The sequence below is a fragment of the Primulina eburnea genome, chromosome 7, assembly GCF_022965805.1.
Source record: "Primulina eburnea isolate SZY01 chromosome 7, ASM2296580v1, whole genome shotgun sequence".
Classification (NCBI taxonomy): domain Eukaryota; kingdom Viridiplantae; phylum Streptophyta; class Magnoliopsida; order Lamiales; family Gesneriaceae; genus Primulina; species Primulina eburnea.
This window is the reverse complement of record NC_133107.1, coordinates 23,526,574-23,550,281: the sequence shown is the minus strand read 5'-3', so window position 1 is coordinate 23,550,281 and position 23,708 is coordinate 23,526,574. Positions and strand designations below refer to the sequence as shown.

Here is a 23,708-nt window from a genome sequence, read left to right as displayed (position 1 = left end):
TTCATAAATTCAACTTCTTGAATTTACTATCTCATAAATTCAACTCTTTGAATTTATTTTCTCAAAATTTAATTATCATAAATTCAACTACTTGAATTTACTATATCATAATATAAATTCAACTCCTTGAATTTATTCTCTCAACGGGAACAAACGATCCAGTGCTTGTGTGACCCTCAATGGTTCAGGGATACAGCTAGCCGTGGGTTCACAACTCTTTGTGATTCAGGACATAAGGGCTTACCCTAGTTAGCCCCATTCTTTTCATCAACACCTTGATCAAGAATGTCAGAACTCATTTCTGATTGTACCCATCGGATCATGGTAAGAGCGTCTAGTAGCATCGCCCCATGATCCCCTCGGTATCACTGATAGTGCCTGCAAGAACCAGTCGATTATGATTAACGTACAGTACGGTCCCTTCATCTCATATATCCCGATCGAATCTGCAACCATTTGTTCATCGAGGGTTGCATATTAATTCGATAACTTTGTGATAACTATAATAGTGGCATCGCGTGTACTATTGGAAAACTCCTTATCCAACATACATCTCATACTCTGGCCAGAGATTCCATGCACTATTATTTCATTAGAGCACATAGGATATCAACACCCATAGGTGAGCGGTGAATCCCCGACTACAATGCACTGGCTCCTATATATGTCGCAACTGTGCCCAACCTCGCCACCTGATGACTCTCCTGGAGCCGGTTAACGAGTCAAAGCACATCCCTAGCATATAGAGCCTCAGTGTTGTCCCGGGTCGTAAGGACTAATGGTGTACAATCATAACCACGGACTTATCCTCTCGATGAATGATAACCACTTGGAAAGTCCGAGGGAGGGTTGTTCGGTATAATCATCATATGACTACCCATCTGTATGTTTGGACATCTCTATGCCCTTACCAAGAAACGCAGTACGCAACATCACAGATGCTAGTCTCGAGCTCAAGCGACCTTTATCCATGTTTTAGGCGGCTGAATCGACTAGGAACGAATTTAGAATATGCAGTGTTTACAAATGAGTTTCAACATCGAATTACGATTCATTTGTATTAAAGCATAATCAAGGACTTTATCTATGCTTCTTGCATGGGTATACAGATAAAGTATAACGAAACCATTAAAAATTAAATTATATTAAAATAAAGATTGTTTATTTCACTTGAGTCAATAAATTCTGTAGCCAACCGTTGGTTTGCAGGGCATCTACTCTTACAATCTCCCACTTGCCCTAGAACCAACTACTCTTAATTCCATTGCTTCGCGATGCTTTTCAAACAATGGTCCTGGCAAGGGCTTTGTAAGTGGATCAACAACATTATCTGCAAAGGGGACTCTTTCAACTTATATGTCTCCTCTTCCCACTATCTCCCGTATGATGTGGAACTTCCTCAGTACATGTTTGGATAGCTAATGAGACATTGGTTCCTTTGCTTGCGCAATGGCACCAGTGTTGTCACAGTACGACGGGACTGGATCAACTCTATTAGGAATAACACCCAACTCTTGGACAAAATTCCTCATCCAAACTACCTCTTTGGCTGCATCAGATGCAACAATGTATTCAGCTTCAGTGGTGGAATCCGCAACAGTGTCTTGCTTGGAACCTTTCCAGGAGACAGCCGCACCATATAGCATGAATACAAAATCAGAGGTCGATTTCAAATCATCTACGTCACATTGGAAGCTAGAATCCGTGCAGCCTTCCAATTTCAATTCTCCACCCCCATAGACCACGAACAAGTTCTTAGTCCTTCTCAAGTACTAAAGAACATCTTTCACGGCCTTCCAATGCATTGGACCAGGGTTTGCCTGATATCTGCTTGTAACACTCAAAGCGTAAGCAATATCAGGACGTGTCGATATCATACCATACATGATACTACCAATAGCTGATGCATATGGAATATGTGTCATCATCTCTATCTCTTTATCAGTTTTGGGACATATAGCTTTAGATAGAGTAACACCATGACACATTGGTAAGTATCCTCTCTTGGACTCTTCCATAGAGAATCGATTCAGAATGGTATCGATATAAGTGACTTGAGTGAGTCCTAGCATCCTTTTTGATCTATCTCTATAGATTTGTATTCCCAATACATAGGATGCTTCACACATGTCTTTCATGGAGAATTTACTGGCTAACCATACTTTAGTTGATTGCAATAATCCTACATCATTCCCAATGAGCAGGATATGATCAACATAAAGTACTAGGAATGTCACTACACTCCCACTAACCTTCTTGTACACGCACGGTTCCTCAGGATTCTTAGCAAAACCAAACTCTTTGATAGTGCTATCAAATCTGAGGTTCCAACTCCTTGACTCCTGCTTGAGACCATATATTGATCTCTGAAGTTTGCATACCTTATGCTCACTTCCTACTGATGTGTATCCCTCAGGTTGAGACATATAAATTTCTTCTTTGATGTCTCCATTGAGGATTGCAGTCTTTACATCCATTTTCCATATCTCATAGTCATACCATGATGATATGGCTAGTAGTAATCTAATGGACTTAAACATAGCAACTGGTGAAAAAGTTTCCTCATAGTCAACTCATTGCCTTTGAGTATATCCTTTTGCAACCAGCCTTGCTTTGAAGGTCACTACCTTCCCATTTGCCCCAAGCTTTCTTTTGTAGATCCATTTGCACCCTATAGGAACGATTCCTTCAGGTTGATCCACCAATGTCCAGACTTGGTTTGAATACATAGAGTCCATTTTTGACTGCATGGCTTCAAGCCATTTGGTTGAATCAGTATCAGATATTGCTTCCTTAAAGTTCAATGGATCACATCCAACACAAGACTCATCATGGTCTTGTTCATGAAGAAGCATATATCTAGCAGGTGGTCTAATAACACTATCAGACCTCCTAGGAACTTGTACTTCAACTACTGGTTGTTGGGGATTAGGTTCAACTACTATAGTTGAGAGAGTATCTTGAATTTCTTCAAGTTCTGCATTTTCTATCTAATAGAAATCCCTTTCCAAAAAGGTGACTTTTCTTGAAGCAAACATTTTGCTTCATTGTGATGATAGAAATAATATCCAACAGAATTCTTTGGATATCCTACAAAGTAGCACAAAGTGGATCTGCTATCCAATTTATCTCCCACTGTCTGCTTCACGTAAGCAAGACATCCCCATATTCTCATGTAAGAATATTTGGGAGTTTTACCCATCCATATCTCATGGTGTTTTATCCACTGCTTTAGTATAGACATTATTCAACAACATTGCCGCAGTTTCAAGCGCAAAGCCCCAAAACGATGTAGGCAATTCAGTGAATCTCGTCATTGATCGAACCATGTCCAACAAGGTTCGCTTACAATGTTTAGAAACACCATTCAATTGTGGTGTTGCTGGTGGAGTCCACTGTAAGAGAATCACATTCTCTTTTAGATAACCCAAAAATTCAGAATTTAAGTATTCTCCACCTCGATCAGATCGATGTGCCATAATACTTCTTTCTAGCTGATTTTCTACTTCAAATCTGAATTCTTTGAACTTTTCAAACGCTTCAGATTTGTGTTTCATCAAATAAACATACCCAAACCACAAATGGTCATCAGTAAAGGTAATAAAGTAGGATTGCCCATATTTTGTGCTAACACTTAGCGGGCCACAAATGTCTGTGTGGATCAAATCCAGTAGACCATTTGCACGTTCCACGATTCCATCGAATGGAGTCTTTGTCATTTTTTCTTTTAGACAGGATTTACAAGTATGTAGAGAATTTATGTTTGACAAGTCAAACATGCCTTCTCCCACTGGTTTGTGCATCCTTCTTTGAGAAATATGACATAGTCTAGCGTGCCATATTTGTGTGGGATTTGGATCATCTAACTTTCTTTTGTTTGCTGTTGAAATAATGTTTACTTTGACATTCACTTATAATTTGCAGAACATTTCTGGCGCATATATTTTCTTATGTCCGGACTTCTTGCAGTGAAATAAATATGTTCTAACTTATCGGGCTTTGTAGGCCTTTTAAGTGTCTTTCAGAGTTTGCTTCTTATTGGGATTGTTTTTCTTGTGAGGGACGGAACATTTCTTTCCCTTACCTTGTGGGCGATTTTTCGTCTGACGAGAGGCCCATTAGAAAAACAACAATTCCCAGTTTTATGGTGATCTCATAAGTTATAAGCGTATTGACTAGCTCTTCAAGGCTATCATCTATCTTATTCAAATTGAAGTTCACCATAACTCCGTCAAATGAGAAAGAGAATGACAACAAATTGATGTCATGAAGTAACTTGTTAGGAATCACCTATTCCAGGCTCTCCACTTTCTCATTAAAACCCAATCATATGTACACCACGCTCATGGATCAAAGCCCCATCTTGCATTAGTGTAGTCATGAGCTTTTAAAAGTGGTGTGCATCAATGTACAAGTTTCATGCACCATGCAACTCTTGCATGTGTATTCGAATGTCAGTAGTATTCAAAATTTCCTCAAACTGTCCCTACAGTTCATTTGACGTAAAAGCGAGCATGTTACACTTTAGCTTGCATACTATGGTCCTACCATCTTGCATTCTTTGTCAGTTCAGCAGGACTGACATTAGTGTGTATGCCATTTTCTCCGAATTCAGAACAATTTTCCCAACCAGTCTTGAAAATTAGATTCGGTTAGCTTGTTAATAACAAAATTGGATTATGTGACGAAATCGAAAAATATACTGATATGGAAACAGAATAATTGTTGCTGATTATTTTAAAATAATTTTAAGATATAAAATATGGATTTCATTTTATAAATTACCATCCTACTATTTTGACATTTCCACCACCCTCTGATGAAAAAGGGAAATCGTATTTCCTTAGTAGGCACGTAGAGTCCAATTAGCCAATTATAATCCCGAATAATATCAGCCAATTATAATTTCTAAAAGGTAGAGTCCAATTGCATCCATATGCAACCTCCGCGTGTTTTGCCTCACGTTTAATAAGGACCCAATAATATGACGTCGTTTATTTTCGCGTGTCAAACCAACCCATCAATATTGAATTGTAGTAGACGGTCGCCATGAGTTCCCCCAATAATATGAGCCGAAGTCATGGGAGTTCCACTCAATTCACATCATATGTCTGGTGGAAGTCACAGCTCTCCGGCGTACAGGCCTCCCCAATAATATGAGCCAGACACTGTCTGCGGGTAGCGATCAACATGCAACCACGGTTGATGGAAGGCAAGGAAAAATTAAAATCCTTTAATTTTTACTTTTTCGGTTTGATATAAATTTTGAATCTTATTCAAAATGAGGGATTTTAATTTTAAAATTGTCTCATCAATTTAATTTAAAAATCACGTGCCACGAGTTTGTATGTTTGTCGGATTCATGCAACTATATTATCTAATAATATACATACATGCATACTACTATATATCGCATATATATCATAATATTACATTCAACAATAAATAAGGATGATCGATCGCCAACACTATTAGATCCATGTGAGCCATACATGGATCCAGGTCCAACCTAGGTGAATGCAGGGATGCAAATGCAACTATTACAAGAGCTTCCAATATCTTACATGTCTTCGTCTTGATCATCGGGCCCACCATCTTCCAGTCTTGATCTCCCACTATTTCTAATATTACATTTAAATAGCCATGGCACATAAGGGATACATCTCATGGGGTGGGAACGGGCCATAAACCAGGCCCACTTTAATTATATCAAATATTAAAAAAAAACGAATAAAACAGTAAAATATCCTAACATACACCTAACACATTGGTCAAGGCTCTCGATCATCCTTCATGCATTTAATATCAAATATTAACATCAATTTAATTAAAAAATTTAATTAATAGATAAATCATATATCTAATAATTATATTACTAACCACCACAATTATTAAAGGATTTAATAAATTAAATAAACTCCTTTATTTAATTTCCAATTAAATCAATAATAATTGATTTCTTGTAAAAACTCATTTTTACCATAAATATTTAAAATCATATTCTAATTATTTATTTCACAAGAAAATTATTAATTTTCCAAAAATTAATTTCCAAAATAAAAATTGAACCAATTTTCAAAAATATCAATTTTTACCCAAAAATTTGAAAAATCAGAAAATCGCACCATAGGCCTAAACAATTCAAGCCCATTATTCAGCGCGCTTCCCGAGACGCTCTCGGACAGCCGCCCGCCCACTGCCCGCCCGCTGCCCGAACATTTCGGGCAGCGGCAGCGGACCTGTGCGCGCAGAACGCGCACAGGTGCGCCGACGCCGCACGCAGGCGTCGCACGCATGCGCTAGCGCGGTGGCACAGGCGTCGCACGCCTGCGCGAGCGCGATACGCCTGCGCGCACGGACTGCCCGGAACAGTTCCGGGCAGATTTAATATTTTTTAAAAAAAATTAAATTTCGAAAATCTGGAAAAATTAATTTTCGTGGTGCTAAATTTTCAGAAAAATTTTCTTGTATGGTTAGAAATAAATTATTCAATATCAAACCATACGATTTAGAAAAACCTGGCTCTGATACCACTGTTGGATCCCGGTTTTCTACACGCCCAAACGCAGCGGAAGATTTAAAAATTTATTTATTTTGACAATCAAAATATGTTTGGACGCTCGTATGATTTTATCATAAACATTCATAGGATTTTAGAAAATTATACCTTTGTGAATTAATCACGTGGCTCCAACTAATCCGGTATAAATGGATTAGCTCTTGATGAATCCCTACGAACTTTCTTCAATGACTCCTTTCTTCTAATCAGGTCCACGACTAGATGATTTGATCCTCTTCCAAATTGCACTAGAAAATTTGGAAGAAGTTTTAACGTTGGAGATTAAAATCGAGAGACGGCTCAACTCCAAAAACAATTCATGGTGGCCGAAAATATTCATGCTTTTTGAGAAGGAATTTTGAGAGCAAAAATTTCTCTTGGAAGTGCCGAAAAAGCATCTTAAATATTATATCTTTTGCAATATATATTCTTTCCACCAAAATCCATGCATTATAATAATAATAAAAAAATGATTATTATCTTTTCTAATCTTTTCTTAACTTAATTAATCCCATTAATCAAGTTAATTAAAGATTCTAAATGCATCTAAAATCATGGCAAATCTCGAAAATCCTATTTCCTTTGAGATAGTGGAGGCTACCCTTTTTATATTCTAAAAAGAGTTTTTAACCTAAATTCCATAATTATGGATTTAGGTTCCTAAATTAAATTTAATGGGTTTTGTTAATTAAATGGACTAGTCAAACTAGTTTAATTAATTATATTAAAGTCCATTAAGAACTCTAATCATTTAATATGCTGGACTTGTACTCCTACAAGCCCATTAAACATATCTCCCATAATATTTAATATTTAATAAACCCAACCTTTGAGTTTAATAAATTAAATTAATTATAAATTCAACATTTGAATTTAAATTGTGAATTCAACTTCTTGAATTTTATCACCTCCAAAATTTCATATTTAATGCACTCAACTTTTGAGTTTAATAAATTAAATTCTCAAATGTTATAAATTCAACTCCTTGAATTTATTCTCTCAATATTTCATAAATTCAACTTCTTGAATTTACTATCTCATAAATTCAACTCTTTGAATTTATTTTCTCAAAATTTAATTATCATAAATTCAGCTCCTTGAATTTACTATATCATAATATAAATTCAACTCCTTGAATTTATTCTCTCAACGGGAACAAACGATCCAGTGCTTGTGTGACCCTCAATGGTTCAGGGATACAGCTAGCCGTGGGTTCACAACTCTTTGTGATTCTGGACATAATCCTTTATTCGGGCTTACCCTAGTTAGCCCCATTCTTTTCATCAACACCTTGATCAAGAATGTCAGAACTCATTTCTGATTGTACCCATCGGATCATGGTAAGAGCGTCTAGTAGCATCGCCCCATGATCCCCTCGGTATCACTGATAGTGCTTGCAAGAACCAATCGATTATGATTAACGTACAGTACGGTCCCTTCATCTCATATATCCCGATCGAATCTGCAACCATTTGTTCATCGAGGGTTGCATATTAATTCGATAACTTTGTGATAACTATAATAGTGGCATCGCGTGTACTATTGGAGAACTCCTTATCCAACATACATCTCATACTCTGGCCAGAGATTCCATGCACTATTATTTCATTAGATCACATAGGATATCAACACCCATAGGTGAGCGGTGAATCCCCGACTACAATGCACTGGCTCCTATATGTGTCGCAACTGTGCCCAACCTCGCCACCTGATGACTCTCTTGGAGCCGGTAAACGAGTCAAAGCACAGCCCTAGCATATAGAGCCTCAGTGTTGTCCCGGGTCGTAAGGACTAATGGTGTACAATCATAACCACGGACTTATCCTCTCGATGAATGATAACCACTTGGAAAGTCCGAGGGAGGGTTGTTCGGTATAATCATCATATGACTACCCATCTGTATGTTTGGATATCTCTATGCCCTTACCAAGAAACGCAGTACGCAACATCACAGATGCTAGTCTCGAGCTCAAGCGACCTTTATCCATGTTTTAGGCGGCTGAATCGACTAGGAACGAATTTAGAATATGCAGTGTTTACAAATGAGTTTCAACATCGAATTACGATTCATTTGTATTAAAGCATAATCAAGGACTTTATCTATGCTGCTTGCATGGGTATACAGATAAAGTATAACGAAACCATTAAAAAGTAAATTATATTAAAATAAAGATTGTTTATTTCACTTGAGTCAATAAATTCCCTAGCCAACCGTTGGCTTGCAGGGCATCTACTCTTACAATCCACACCCGTAGGTGAGCGGTAAATCCCCAACTACAATGCACTGGCTCCTATATATGTTGCAACTATACCCAACCTCGCCACCTGATGACTCTCCTGGAGCCGGTAAACGAGTCAAAGCACAGCCCTAGCATATAGAGCCTCAGTGTTGTCCCGGGTCGTAAGGCCTAATTGTGTACAATCATAACCACGGACTTATCCTCTCGATGAATGATAACCACGTGGAAAGTCCGAAGGAGGGTTGTTCGGTATAATCATCATATGACTACCTATCTGCATGTTTGGACATCTCTATGCCCTTACCAAGAAACGCAGTACACAACATCACAGATGCTAGTCTCGAGCTCAAGCGACCTTTATCCATGTTTTAGGCGGCTGAATCGACTAGGAACGAATTTAGAATATGCAGTGTTTACAAATGAGTTTCAACATCAAATTACGATTCATTTGTATTAAAGCATAATCAAAGACTTTATCTATGCTGATTACATGGGTATACAGATAAAGTATAACGAAACCATTAAAAGTTAAATTATATTAAAATAAATTTTGTTTATTACAACTGAGTCAATAAAATCTGTAGCAAACCATTGACTTCCAGAATATCTACTCTGACAATTTCTTCTTGAGATAACTGGTTGCCAAAGATACTGTGAAATCATGGAGATGAGAGCAGTTGAAGACATAGCCATGGGCGGAGACCTCACTCCGCCGATGCCTCCACTGGCTTTCGCCCTTCACGAATCCGCCCTCAATTCCCACTGCTCCGCCTGCTTCTACCCTCTTCCGGCGACCCCATTTCCGCCTCTTCTTGGGGACTTGCCCCGGAAACCTGCCCATGTCCTCAATGAAAGACCCGCAGTCCTCTACTGCTCCTCTCGCTGCTCTTCCCTCGACTCTCCGCTACATTTCTCCTCTGCGGAAGCTCAACTCCTGTATCTATTCCTTCATTTACCTTTGGCCGCGTGGAGCGGCTCCTCGGATCTCCGTCTCTCCCTCCGTCTCCTTCACACTTTCCAAAAATTCAATATTTTTCCTCGGAAGGGTGGTTTTTTCCCATTTGATCGTAGAATGGAGATTGGAGAGAAGAAGGACGACCCACTGGAGGAAAACAAGAATTTTGAAGTGCCAGATGAAAATCTGGAGAATGAAGCCGAACAATGTGGTGTTATGGAGATTTCTGGTCACAAAGACGGCCTTTTTGAGAGAATTGCGGGTTTGATGACCAACCGAGAAAGACTGATTTTTCGGGAAGTTAAGAATGACCCGTTTCCAGAAAGTGGAGCAGAATCTATGATGGAGAGGATAAGAGAGGGGACAAAGGCGATTGCAGCAGCAATAATGATGTGCGCGGGTGAGCAAATGTGTGTAAAGAGCCCTCATGAGTATGCTGTGGAGGAGATGGTGCTGTGCTTGGTCCTGACTAATGCTGTGGAGGTGCAGGATAGGAGGGGCAACAGCATTGGGATTGCGGTTTATGGAACCCCATTTTCTTGGATTAATCACAGTTGTTCTCCCAATGCTTATTACCGATTTACGGCGGCGTCAGGAGAGAAATATTGCACGTGTTTGAGGATTTCTCCTGCTGTTACTGATAATGGATGTGGCAATGTAATGGAAGATGGTGTAACATTAGGAGGTGACTTAAGGCTTTTACTTTTATGCGTCATGTAGTATCAATTTGATTAAGAGGTCTGGACTTAGTTTGTGAATCAACTTAATAGTAAAAATTACGGGTCTGTGTTGAGTGGAGATGTGAATTTCAGTTTATTTGTAATGTAGGAGGAGTGGGGTATGGACCAAGAGTAATAGTTAGAAGTATAAAGGCTATTGAGAGAGGGGAAGAGGTGACAATTGCATACACGGATCTGTTGCAGCCTAAGGTTATATGCATTTTCGAGTTTCTCTACTCACATGTTTTGGATTTCGATGTTCATAGTGTTTTTGTCGCATTATCTCTGGGATTAAAACATTGATTCTCTAGATTGATTTTCCTTTGCATTGAATTATTGATTTCTATAGGAGATGAGACAAGAAGACTTAAGGCTCAAGTACCTGTTCATTTGCTGCTGTAAGTGCTGCAGTGTGCCACATTCAACTTATGTGGACCGTGCTCTACAAGTAAGTGAAGAAGTTTTTTAGCTCTACGCTGCTAAATTGCTTATTAACTAAAAGCATTCTTGGAATTCGTCAATTCGTGCTAATGTGTTGTTCACAATATCTTCGGTGATTAATTGATGGTATTAATATCCATAAAATGGACATAAAAGAATGGTGGGCAGGCATAAGAAAGGAGCTGATCATCGTTGAAAATCTTAAAGAATGGCATGTGTGATCAGAATTACTTATTGAAGAAGGCCTGGTTTTTGCATGAATTTTCTGGCATGATGAGCGTGCATGTTTCTTGATTTTTCGAAATTATGTCAAATCTGCGAACAATCTTGAGTCTCTTGAGGTATTATATTAATAAATTTCCGTTATTTCATTGTCCTTGTCAAATGGACGTGCCTGCCATCTTGCTTAGCTGACACTGTTGGCATTGTATTTTTACCTGTGTAGATGGTTTCTTCCACGAATCTTTATAGTACCAACATGATTTCTGATCACGAATTGTACAAAGATGAGGAGATCAAGAAACTCAGCGAAGCTTTTGATGAAGCCATCTTAGACTATTTATCATTCAGCGATCCTAAACTATGTTGTGAGAAGCTTGAAATCTTACTCATGTATGGCCTCAAAGAGGAAGAGAATCTAAAACGGAAGGAAGAAAAATTACATCGGAAGCCAAAATTGCATCTGTTTCATCATCTTTCAATAAAAGCTTACACCACCCTGGTGTCTGCATATAAATTCCGTGCAAATGACTTGTTATCTGTTGATTCCAATACATATGAACAAGAACTTCAAGCTTTCGGTATGTTCAAAACTAGTGCTGCATATTCCCTATTACTCACTGGAGTGTTGCATCATCTTTTCATGTTTGAATCTAGTCTCGTGGCATCTGTTGCGAATTTCTGGACTGCGGCTGGGGAATCGTTACAGAGTCTCAGTGGCCTTTCATGGTGGGATTCATCCCTGAAATCCGAACCTGTTAAATTGGACGTTCCACCCCTTTTAAGCATGAAGTGCATTGATTGTTCTCTTTCTGGTATTTTTGAACCGAACTCCAAGAACGGCCAAGACCAGACCATATGGTTTCAGGAAACAAAAATGCTGCTATTGAACTGCATTGCCAACTTAACATCAAGTGTCTGAAGCACGCTTGGTTCCGAAAGTAGTTTCTTGTAATTGATACCAAATCCAATTGAATTTAGTTGGGTCGAATCTGTAGGACATTTGAAGGTTTCTCATTTGGAATCTCATATTTTCGAGGAACGAGACGACAAGTTTAGGTCATCTCTGATCCTTCTGTCAATCCATTGCTTAAGATATGGAGCACTTTTATCAAGCATCTCCCACGGTTTTGCATCGTCGGATAATATATGTATTATAGAAGAATCTTGGCCTTCTCAGAGAACTCCAGTTAACTGTGAAGTGGTTAAGCTTGTGTGACTGATGTCTTCTCAAGTGGCAATGGTTAAAACGGGAGATTTTCTTTCATCTAGAGTATATGTGACTGACGATTTCAATTGAGAAAACTAACAAGTTTACTACGTGAATTTAAATCAATTTTTTTTTAATTAATCATAAATCATAAACCTGAAAATTGAAAATACTTACTGAATAAAATAACTTAACATTTCTAACAATCATAATAAATTAACAATTTAAATCTCAAATGCATAAAATAAATCTTAAATCATTAGCTAACCAAAATTCCTAAATCAATCTTCACAAAGATCAAATAACAATAAAGTTAAGAATAAAAATTATTAACATAATCTTTAAATCATTTATCGATCTAGCCAGTGTAGAAATATAAAGGCTCTCGGATGTGTATTGGTGTACTCGATCCACTCAAGCATCAGCACCTCCCATAAATCATCCAAACTTGCATCATACAAACCTAGTGAGTCTAAAGACTCAAAACGTTCTAAACATGGATAACAAATAATACATATACATTTACATGTATTAAAATCATATTTTTATTTAAAATATCTTTTGACCATAAATAAATCATTTAAAATCATTTTAGTATAATTATATCATAAATCGTAAAATCATTTTAAAATAACTTTAACCATAAATAAATCATTTAAAATAAGCTTTAAACATAAATAATTCATTTTAAAAATAGCTTTAATCCTCATCATAAATCATATATCGTAAGAATCATTTTTATCATAAGCTTTCAATCATATATAATTTTGGATGAAGTTTGATCCTTGAAAATGACTAGCTTTTATCATGTGGTCGACTGCAGTCTTAGCTCCACATGGTCCATGGGGTGTGCACTAGGCTCCACCGTAGAAATACGATAGGGTCCTTCTGGGGCCTTTTTCCCATACACGGGGTCCCTCTAGGCCTTGACCCGTATATAGGCTCCCAAGGCCCTCACGTCATCTCCATAAAATCATATATAATATCTTTTGTCACAGTCAATTTCCATCCCTCAAAATATTTTTCATTTTCTTTAAAAATCATAAAATAAGACAGCTTTACAAAAAAATAGCATTTTAAGCAGTATAAATTGCACTGATTTACCATAAATCATAAAAATGCATATTATCATCAAAATCATCATTTAAATCATATAATATCATTTAACATGCGTTATGATCCTTCGGGACAAGCATTTACGTATTTTCATCAGTGTAAAATTACTGTTTTGCCCCTGGACGAAAAATTCTCTAATTTATCTTTTCTCAATTTTAATGATACGGGCTTATTCTAAATAATTATTTAATCTTAAATATAATTGTTCATAATCTAATAAATCTTAAAACTAGACTTTTCAATTAATTCTTTAATTAGTGTTTCGTGAGACGATTAAATCCCGGATAAATCTAAAACTCATTATTTTGATCTCAAATTTTCAACATAATATTTTTATTATTTATTCTACCCTTCCAATTCATGATCCACACCCGTGGACCCCTGGATTCAATTTTAGTTATTAAAATCTCGTTTTTTGACCCTTTGAGGAACCCACCGAGCCAACCCACCTAGGCACTCTACTGGCCAGCCCTGGCGCATAGAACATGACCCTAACCTACGCACAAGACTCCTGGAACCAGACCCGAAACTGCACTCTCCTAAACTCACGCTAGTAAACTCCTAGTCAACGTACGTCACCTCCAGTCGAGCCACCACCGAGCCCACCTGACCTCGATCATCCCTAGACCACGCCCAGACCCCTGTACTCCTACAGTGAGCCACTAGTTACTAAAGCCAACAGCTGCGCGCACCATGCATCCCTCACGTTCTCTCGAGCCATCAGCCCACCCATGCATCCTCACGTTCTCTCGAGCCATCAGCCCACTTATTCCGACCCCTGTCCATCACCCTTGGACCCTAATGGACCTACCCTGAGCCACCCAGCCCCAGCAGCGAGCCCCCATGGCTGCTGCTGCACATACATGAGCATGGGGGAGAGTCTCACTTCACGTGGACTCTTCCCCAGCCAATAGCTCGAACCCTAACCACCCTAGGACCCAACCCAGCCCTAGACCGAGACCACCACTGCCCCTGGACGAGCCCCATGACCCCATGCAACCAATCGAGCCCTTGAACCTATACAACCCAACAACAAAACACCCTTCGACCCTTCTGGATAAAACCCACGGTTCCAGCTTTATTACCTTTAAATTTATCATGTTTTGGGCTATAAATCATTAATAGTTTATCATGTATTGGCAGCGTGTCCGTTGGAATCAAAAACATTTTTCATAATAACATAAAATCGTCGCGTTTTTGAAAATATACGATCTACCGTAAAAATAATCTAACAATTTTATTTTTCATGCATAAACAATTAAACACGGATATTATGATTTGTATGATGTTATAAAAAGGTTTAGGAAACTCGCCTTTGCGTTTATAACGTTCAAATTTTCAATCGTCAGCGAGGAAGGACGAACGGGCGATGAAGAACACAAGCTTTTCTTCTCCTTATTTTTCGAAAATTGTGAAGTGTGTGAGGGTGAATATCGGCTGAATGGAGGCTGAATTATGAGGCTTAGTAGACCTAAGAGCCTTATTTATAATTAATTAACATGTTAATGAGCTTTGGTTTTGGGCTTGCAAGCTTAAAGGTAATAAGGCCTACTTAAATTAATTAAATTGGGCCTAATAACACTTAATTAATTAAATAATAAAATTTTATAAAATTAATTTTCATAAAATAATATTTTTTATCCTTTAAAACTCCTTGTTTGTCAAAAACCGGCTTCCCGGGAAAAATCGAGCTCGACTCGTAAAATAATTTGTACTTCAATATTTTTAGGAAAATTAAATCATATTAGGAAGCCTTGCTATTAATTAAATAAAAATACATATTATTGTCTTGGTCGTCCCCAGTCTCTTTTCCCCTGCCTATTATCGAATATTCGGGAAAAATCATTAATTTCATGAAAACATGTCACATAATCATTTAATTATGAAATCATACATTTAATCATAAAATAAATATCATGCAAGCGTTTAAAAACAATTAAATAAAATAATTTTACATGCATGTGGTTTACGTATGTTGGTTTTTCGGACGTTACACTATGTCTAGTATTCATATAGTTTGATGTAGTATAAGTCGTTCCTACAGATACTATTATCGTATTATTATATACATTATTTAATTTAATATAGGCTAAGTTGAAAAAAAGTGGTTTTTTGTGAGCAATCGGACTAATTAAAATGAAGTATTTTATTCTAAAGCAAATAACACAATTCAAGTAAATGATGAATTAAGTTTAGGAGAAATTCAAATTTAAATAAAATGATCGTGAAACATAGAATGATACCAAACATCAATTATTGTCATGTATTGTATTTGATTGAACAAGAATTATTCTAAAGTCACGATGAAATTATCTTTCTTGATTATTAATATATTTAGGGGGCGTTTGGTAGGGGTGATTAGGTGGGTTTATTTTTTTTAACCCACCTAATCACATATTTGGTACGGGTGATTATTTAACCAAGTCTATCCCTCCTATAAATGATTAAGTTATATTTGATAGGTTAAAATAATACCTCCTCACCCCCTAGTATTATTTATCCAACTCTTAATCCTTCCTATTTTTCAATTTTACCCTTCTCCTATATCCAAACTCACCAGCACTTCCCGCTACGACCGCCGCCACCGACAATCTACTGCCGCCGCCGCCGTCGCCGCCGGAGTGGAAGAAGAAAAAAAAAAGAAAGAAGAAAGGGCAATTTTATCCTTTCATCAAAAAATTCAAAATTATCCTACACTTAAAAATCATACCAAACATAACACCATAAATTAAATTCCTACAACAATCATTTTCTTTATCATTTACTTACTAATCATTAGTTTATTTTATCCTTCAAAGAATTAATAAATCCTATTTTTATTCAACATATTAATTATTTTTAATTGAATCTAATTAAATAAAAACGTATTCAATAACTATGGAATTCTAGCTCTTTGCTTAAAATTGAACATTGAAGTCAAATATTACTTTTAATTGGTTTAATAATTTGTTGATCAATATTTTTGAAGTTATTTTCAATCATTTTTCTTCGAGTCAAGATCAAACAACAAACAAGCAAATAATTAGTTGTATTAAATGTAAAAGATCTATGCAAATATCAATCAATATAATATAAATCGAGACATTAATCAATCCAGTATGCAAACAACGACAACAAGTTTGACCTTATCGTTGTACTAGTCATAAGACAATTATACCATAAAATCAATATTAGACAAAAATCTAATATTTGAATTCATGAAAATAAAGAGAAGAAATATCAGCGATGACTCGTGAATCTTGTTTTTCAAGTGTGTCTTTTGCTTGGCTCTAGCCCTGATTGTCGTCTTCAAACACAATTGTGGGGACCCGGACGCTAATCAAGTTCTTAATCATCATTGAGACAGTTTAATCAATTATAAACAGGGTCTAATTTTTTTTTTTTTTAAATTGCGGAACGTAGTGAAATCAAACTTATATACATATCAGTATATAAAAATACAAGTCATGTACTACAAACATTCATTCAACTAAGGTTTAAACAACTACTATCAAGTGTCCAACCCTATCTACAATCCAAGTCCGGAGCCTCCACTCTAATCACGATCTCTCCTCATCTCCTGGACCCTGATCTTGTCCCACCTGTTGTCAAGTACACATACAGACAAGACAACAGCCGGATAACTCCGGTGAGAATAAATCCCAGTATAAATCAATGAAACATGCACTCATATAAACAAATATAAAGCATGTAATCAGGTAACAGAATATGTAACAAAATCTGAAACATAATCAATATCTAATCAAACTATCGACATTACTCATAATTCAGACTAGACTCAATCCTAGTCTAGGGATCCCGGTTTCCAAATGTGGTGTTCCTATATCGAATTCCGTAATAGAAGAAACTCTGTTCCTATTACTCGATATAACCAAATATGGTGTTCCTATATCGAATTCCGTAATAGAAGAATTCCAATCCTATTACTCGATATAACCAAACATCCGGCGTCCTGACCTATCCGTCATGGACTGTAGCTCTATCGCTAATATCATTATCTTGAGACATCGTGCAATGTTCTCGTGGTGATTCCACCACTATCAGGAACTTCTGTCACAAGATTACTCATCTGATACCTGCTATCTATAATTCAAGAAAACAAGTACATCAGTCAAATCAATGCAAATATCAATGCAATAAAGTAAAGTATGTGATTTAGGGAAACTCAAGTCTAATCCGACTCAAGTCGATCTTCCAATACCACATTGACTTATACCTTTCTTTCGTCGGTTTCTGGCTCAGTCAAAGTTCTGAACTCACAACCTGTCTGGCAATGACAATATCAATAATCTCATATCAATATACTTTTCAAATCAATAACAATCTGATCAATTTGGATTTAATTCAAAATCAACGGTATAACGGTACAATTTCAGTACCCCCGTCAATACCATATCATCGGATAATAGTTACAATCCATAACCCATATCCAATACAATTCTGACGGACAGATTTCTCAGAAAAGGCGTAAGGATTTTCGGTGAACTTTCCCCGAGCTTCTTTCTCGATTTCTACTGAATTCTAAGGGATTAACATATATATATACTCAGGTGCTCGGTTAATGATACGCGTCACTCTTTTATCCAATTCAGGCGGCGCTCGAGCGGTCAAAAACTACCGCTCGGGCGCCGAACATTCTGTCCAAATACTCGGCTGGTCACGCACTGGCGCTCGGGCGGTGATATCTTACCGCTCGGGCGCGGAACTCTCTGCCTCCCCCTTCCTCCTTGGCGCTCAGGCGGTCAAAAACTACCGCTCGGGCACCACATCTTCTGTCCAAGATGTTTTCCTATTGGACTTTGGCGCTCGGGCGGTCATTTCTTACCGCTCGGGCGCCACTAGTTCTGTCCGACGTTTACGCCCTTCTTATAAAATCTTATTTCGTGTCCCGATTAATCCTTTCGTAATCATATCAAATTATAAATCAATAATTACCGATTACTAGGATCAAATTTCCGGGCATTACATTCCTCCCCCCCTAAGATACGATTTCGTCCTCGAAATCACAAGCAATCTATCATATCAACAAGGAGTATATACAGAAATGTATTCGAAATTTACATCAGTGAAATAATGCTGGGAATTCGTGCCTCATATCAGATTCAGTCTCCCAAGTGGCTTCTTCAACGCCATGACGAGTCCATTGAACTTTCACAAGAGGAATCATCTTTGTTCTGAGCTGTTTTTCTTTACGATCGATAATCCGGATCGGTTTCTCGACATAACTCAAAGTCTTATCCAGCTCGGTCTCGTCTGGCTGAATCACATGAGAATCATCAGGGAGATATTTCCGCAGCATAGATACATGAAAGACATCATGTATCCCAGATAATGAAGGCGGCAATGCAAGTCGATAGGCACGATCTACTATCTTGTAAAGAATCTCATAAGGACCAACATATCGTGGAGACAATTTCCCTTTCTTGCCAAATCTGACAATACCTCTGAAAGGAGAAATCTTCAGGAATACTCGGTCTCCTACCTCAAATACCAACGGTCGTCGTCGAAGGTTGGCATATTTGGCTTGTCAGTCTTGGGCTGCCTTCATTTTCCTTTGAATCAGTTTCACTTTCTCGGTCATATCTCTGATCATATCAGGTCCAGTCTCAGGAACTTCAGAGATATCATCCCAATAAAGAGGGGATCTGCATTTCTTTCCATACAACGCTTCGAATGGGGCCATTTCAATACTCGTCTGATAGCTGTTGTTGTACGAAAATTCGCAAAGTGGCAATGTATTTTTCCAGTTAGTGCTAAAATCTAGCACTATAGCTCTCAGCATATCTTCCAATGTCTGGATCGTACGCTCTGACTGTCCGTCAGTCTGTGGATGATATGCGGTACTCAAATGTAGCTTCGTACCGAGAGCTTGCTGCAAACTCTGCCAGAAGTGCGAAGTGAATCGAGGATCACGATCTGAAACAATCGACTTCGGCACTCCGTGCAGTCTAACCACTTCCTTAACATAGACATCGGCCATCTGATCATATCTGTATGCCATTTTGTATGGAATAAAACATGCGGATTTGGTCAATCGATCAATCACGACCCAAATCGCATCACAACCTTTGGAGGATCTTGGTAACTGCGTCACAAAATCCATGGAAATGTGATCCCATTTCCATTCAGGAATGGACAAACTCCGCAACAATCCTCCTGGTTTCTTTCTTTCAGCTTTCACCTGTTGGCAATTCAGACACTTGGCTACAAATTTAGTCACGTCAGATTTCATTTGTTTCCACCAATACTGTGTCTTTAGATCGTTATACATTTTCCTGCCACCAGGATGAATGCTAAAACGACTGTTGTGCGCTTCTGTCAATATTCGCTGTCTCAAATCTGAAACATTTGGCACAACAATACGAGTATTCACTTACAAAATACCATTTCGAACCTGATATTCCGATCGATGTCCAGCTCTAACCATCGCAATCGACTTCTGTACATTCTGATCAATTTTCTGTGCCTCTTTGATTCTTACTATCAATTCTGGTTCAGCTCGAATTGCACATAATCTCAGAGGCTGACAATCTGTTTCAAAAGCTAATCCAGACAAACAGCAGTCTTTTATCAAATTCGAGACACCTATTGTCGATAAGGATAGTGCACATACCTTTCGACTCAGCGCATCTGCTGCTGAATTGGACTTCCCTGGATAGTATTTGATTTCACAATCAAAGTCTTTCAGTAAATCCAGCCATCTCCGCTGTCTCATATTCAGCTCTGATTGCGAAAACAGATATTTCAAGCTTTTATGATCAGAAAAGATTTCAAATTTCTCACCGTATAAATAATGCCGCCATATCTTCAATGCAAAGACTATGGCTGCCAATTCAAGATCATGAATTGGGTAACGAGTTTCATGGGGTTTCAGCTGTCTCGAGGCATAAGCAATCACATGCCCCCGCTGCATCAAAACACAACCCAATCCTCGGTGAGATGCATCACAATAAACAACAAAGTCACCAGTACCTGAAGGAATCGTCAACACAGGCGCACTGGTCAATCTCTTTTTCAATTCTAGAAAACTGGATTCACAGTCTTCTGACCAAATAAACGGAGCATTTTTCTGAGTCAACTGTGTAATCGGTTTGGCAATACTCGAAAAATCTTTAATGAATCGGCGATAATATCCTGCCAAACCCATGAAACTGCGAATTTCTGGCACAGTGTAGGTCTCGGCCAACTAATCACGGCTTCAACCTTACTGGGATCAACTGATATACCATCTCCCGATATAATGTGACCCAAAAACACAACCTGTTTCAGCCAAAACTCGCATTTCGACAATTTAGCATACAGTTTCTCTGCCCTTAAAATGCTCAACACAGTCCTCAGATGATTAGCATGCTCAATCATATTCTTTGAATAAATCAATATATCATCAATGAATATGATAACAAAATCATCCAAATATTTCTGAAAGACGCGGTTCATCAATCCCATAAATACCGCCGGTGCATTCGTCAAACCAAAAGGCATGACAATAAACTCATAGTGTCCATACCTGGTTCTGAATGCTGTCTTTGAGATATCAGAATCCCTGACTCTCAGTTGATGATATCCGGATCTCAGATCGATCTTGGAATATACAGATGAACCCTGCAACTGATCAAATAAATCATCAATACGAGGCAATGGATATTTATTCTTTACAGTTGCCTTGTTCAGTTGCCTATAGTCGATACAAAGTCTCATCGACCCGTCTTTCTTCCTCACGAACAGTACTGGAGCACCCCAAGGAGATACACTCGGTCTGATATACCCCTTGGCCAGTAAATCCTCCAACTGTTCTTTCAGTTCTTTCAATTCGATCGGTGCCATCCTGTATGGAGCCCTAGAAATCGGAACTGTTCCTGGCATTAACTCAATGCTGAAGTCTATCTCTCGAATCGGAGGCAATCCAGGAATCTCATCTGGAAAGACATCAGCAAATTCACACACCACTGGCAAATCCGCCAATGATGGGCTCGATTTCAGTAAGTCAACTGAATATACCAGGAATCCATCCGCTCCCTTCTGCAATAATCGAGTCATATTCATTGCAGATATCAAAGGAATTCTAGCACGAGAACCCTTACCATAAAATTTCCACTCCTCAGCCATCTCAGGTCTGAATCGAACTATCTTGTGGAAACAATCGACTGTAGCTCGGTACTTGGTTAACATATCGATACCGATAATACAATCAAAATCAGATAAACCAAGCACAATACAGTCTAACTCAATCGTATGCCCATCGTACTGCAGTATACACGATTTAACAGATTTCACTGATATCAATCATGTCCTTAACGGAGACGTGACAGACACTACTGCAGACAATGACTCAATAGACAATGCATGACTCAATGCAAATCTTTCCGAAATAAAGGTATGAGATGCACCAGTATCAATCAGTACATATGCAGGATAACCAGAAATAAAACAGTTACCTGCAACTACATCGTCAGGTGCATCCTGTGCCTGCTCCTCGGTCAAAGCAAAAACTCTGGCCTGCTGTCTCGGAGGCTGGCTCACTGTCTGGCCCCCTCCTGGCCTCTGCTGTGACTGAGTAGGCGGTGCTGGCTGAAAAGTATGAACGGCGGATGGTCGTCTACCTGCCTGAGCCACTGATCCCGATGACTCAGCTGCCTGCGATCCCTGGGCACTCCTCTGGGGACACACTCGAGCAAAGTGTCCTTGCTGTCCACAAATACGACAGCTGCCAACCACTCCTCGGCACTGATCTGTGGAATGCCTCCCTCCACAAGTACCACAGTACGGTCCTGTATAGCTCTGGCCCTGACTAATCTGTCTAGAGCCACTCGAACTGGACGAGCTAGTTCCCGATTTCTTGAATTGCTTCCCTCTAATCCTCAAGAAATCCCTCTTCCTGCTACTGCTGCTGCCACCTTCAAATCGAGGAGGTGGTTGTTGCTGTCCCGATACTGGAAGCACCAATGAAGCCTCTTTCTGTCTCATCAGACCTGCTTCGGCTCCCTTGGCTCTATTCAGGGCATCGGTAAAATTGTTTGGCCTCCCGGTATTCACCAAAGTAAATATTTCTGGATTCAGGCCATTTATAAACTGGTCCGCGACGGCCTCATCGTGTTCAGCTACGTGGGGAGCAAATCTCAACAGTGTAGAGAACTTAGCCACATAGTCCTCAATGTTTAACTGGCCTTGTCTCAAGTTCGCAAACTCGGCTCCCTTGTCTTTCCTATAAGATACTGGAAAGAACCGTAGGTAAAATTCAGACTTAAACACATTCGAGGTAACGGCCGTACCTCGTTGTTCCAATGCCCGTTTCGTCGTGATCCACCAGTGTTTAGCAACGTCATGCAGTTGGTGTCCTATCAATTTCACCCTCTTTTCCTCCGTATATTCCAAAGATTCAAACATCGATTCAATATCGTCCAACCAACTTTCACATTCCACGGAATTCTCCGTACCTTTCAAAGTCGGTGGATGAAATGACTGAAACCTTTTCAGCAATTTCTCCATTGCTGTAGGTGTCACATCCATGAGAGGATTCGAGGTACTCCCCTGTTCTGGCATTCTTCTCGGAGGCATATCTGAAATCAAAAGGATTATTACCCCAAACCAAAGTTCTATTTCAGTCCTCCTCCGATCATCTTACTGCTGATCCAGAATCGGCTCTGATTTGTTCTCAATAATACATGTTTTCAAATCCATTCAGATAAACAGATAACATGTACTATAAAGCAGTAAATCATGCTAGCAATCAAAAGCAGGAAAGAAAATACATTCTACCCCGCTCACTAGCTACTATCTCAATCTCAAGGATCTATCGCTCTGATACCACCTGTTGTGGGGACCCGGACGCTAATCAAGTTCTTAATCATCATTGGGACAATTTAATCAATTATAAACAGGGTCTAATTTTTTTTTTTTTTTAAATTGCGGAACGTAGTGAAATCAAACTTATATACATATCAGTATATAAAAATACAAGTCATGTACTACAAACATTCATTCAACTAAGGTTTAAACAACTACTATCAAGTGTCCAACCCTATCTATAATCCAAGTCCGGAGCCTCCACTCTAATCACGATCTTTCCTCATCTCCTGGACCCTGATCCTGTCCCACATGTTGTCAAGTACACATACAGACAAGACAACAGCCGGATAACTCCGGTGAGAATAAATCCCAGTATAAATCAATGAAACATGCACTCATATAAACAAATATAAAGCATGTAATCAGGTAACAGAATATGTAACAAAATCTGAAACATAATCAA

The 23,708-nt window shown here is 38.5% G+C and overlaps 1 protein-coding gene across 1 annotated transcript; it reads left to right on the top strand.

The window, feature by feature from the left end:
- The first annotated feature begins 9,422 nt into the window (after positions 1-9,422).
- LOC140837314 (protein SET DOMAIN GROUP 41-like) lies at positions 9,423-12,400 on the top strand. The gene is made up of 4 exons (XM_073203442.1): positions 9,423-10,439; positions 10,583-10,683; positions 10,823-10,921; positions 11,360-12,400. Exons 1-4 carry the CDS (start codon positions 9,461-9,463, stop codon positions 12,053-12,055), a joined length of 1,875 nt encoding a protein of 624 aa, XP_073059543.1. The 5' UTR covers positions 9,423-9,460; the 3' UTR covers positions 12,056-12,400.
- Positions 12,401-23,708: the final 11,308 nt, after the last annotated feature.

Excerpts from the sequence above, each read along its gene's own strand:
- LOC140837314 (XM_073203442.1), top strand. The coding sequence starts at position 9,461 with ATGGAGATGAGAGCAGTTGAAGACATAGCCATGGGCGGAGACCTCACT. Across the intron at positions 10,440-10,582 it reads AGATGGTGTAACATTAGGAG|GAGGAGTGGGGTATGGACCA; the intron begins GTGACTTAAGGC and ends TTTGTAATGTAG. Across the intron at positions 10,684-10,822 it reads CGGATCTGTTGCAGCCTAAG|GAGATGAGACAAGAAGACTT; the intron begins GTTATATGCATT and ends TGATTTCTATAG.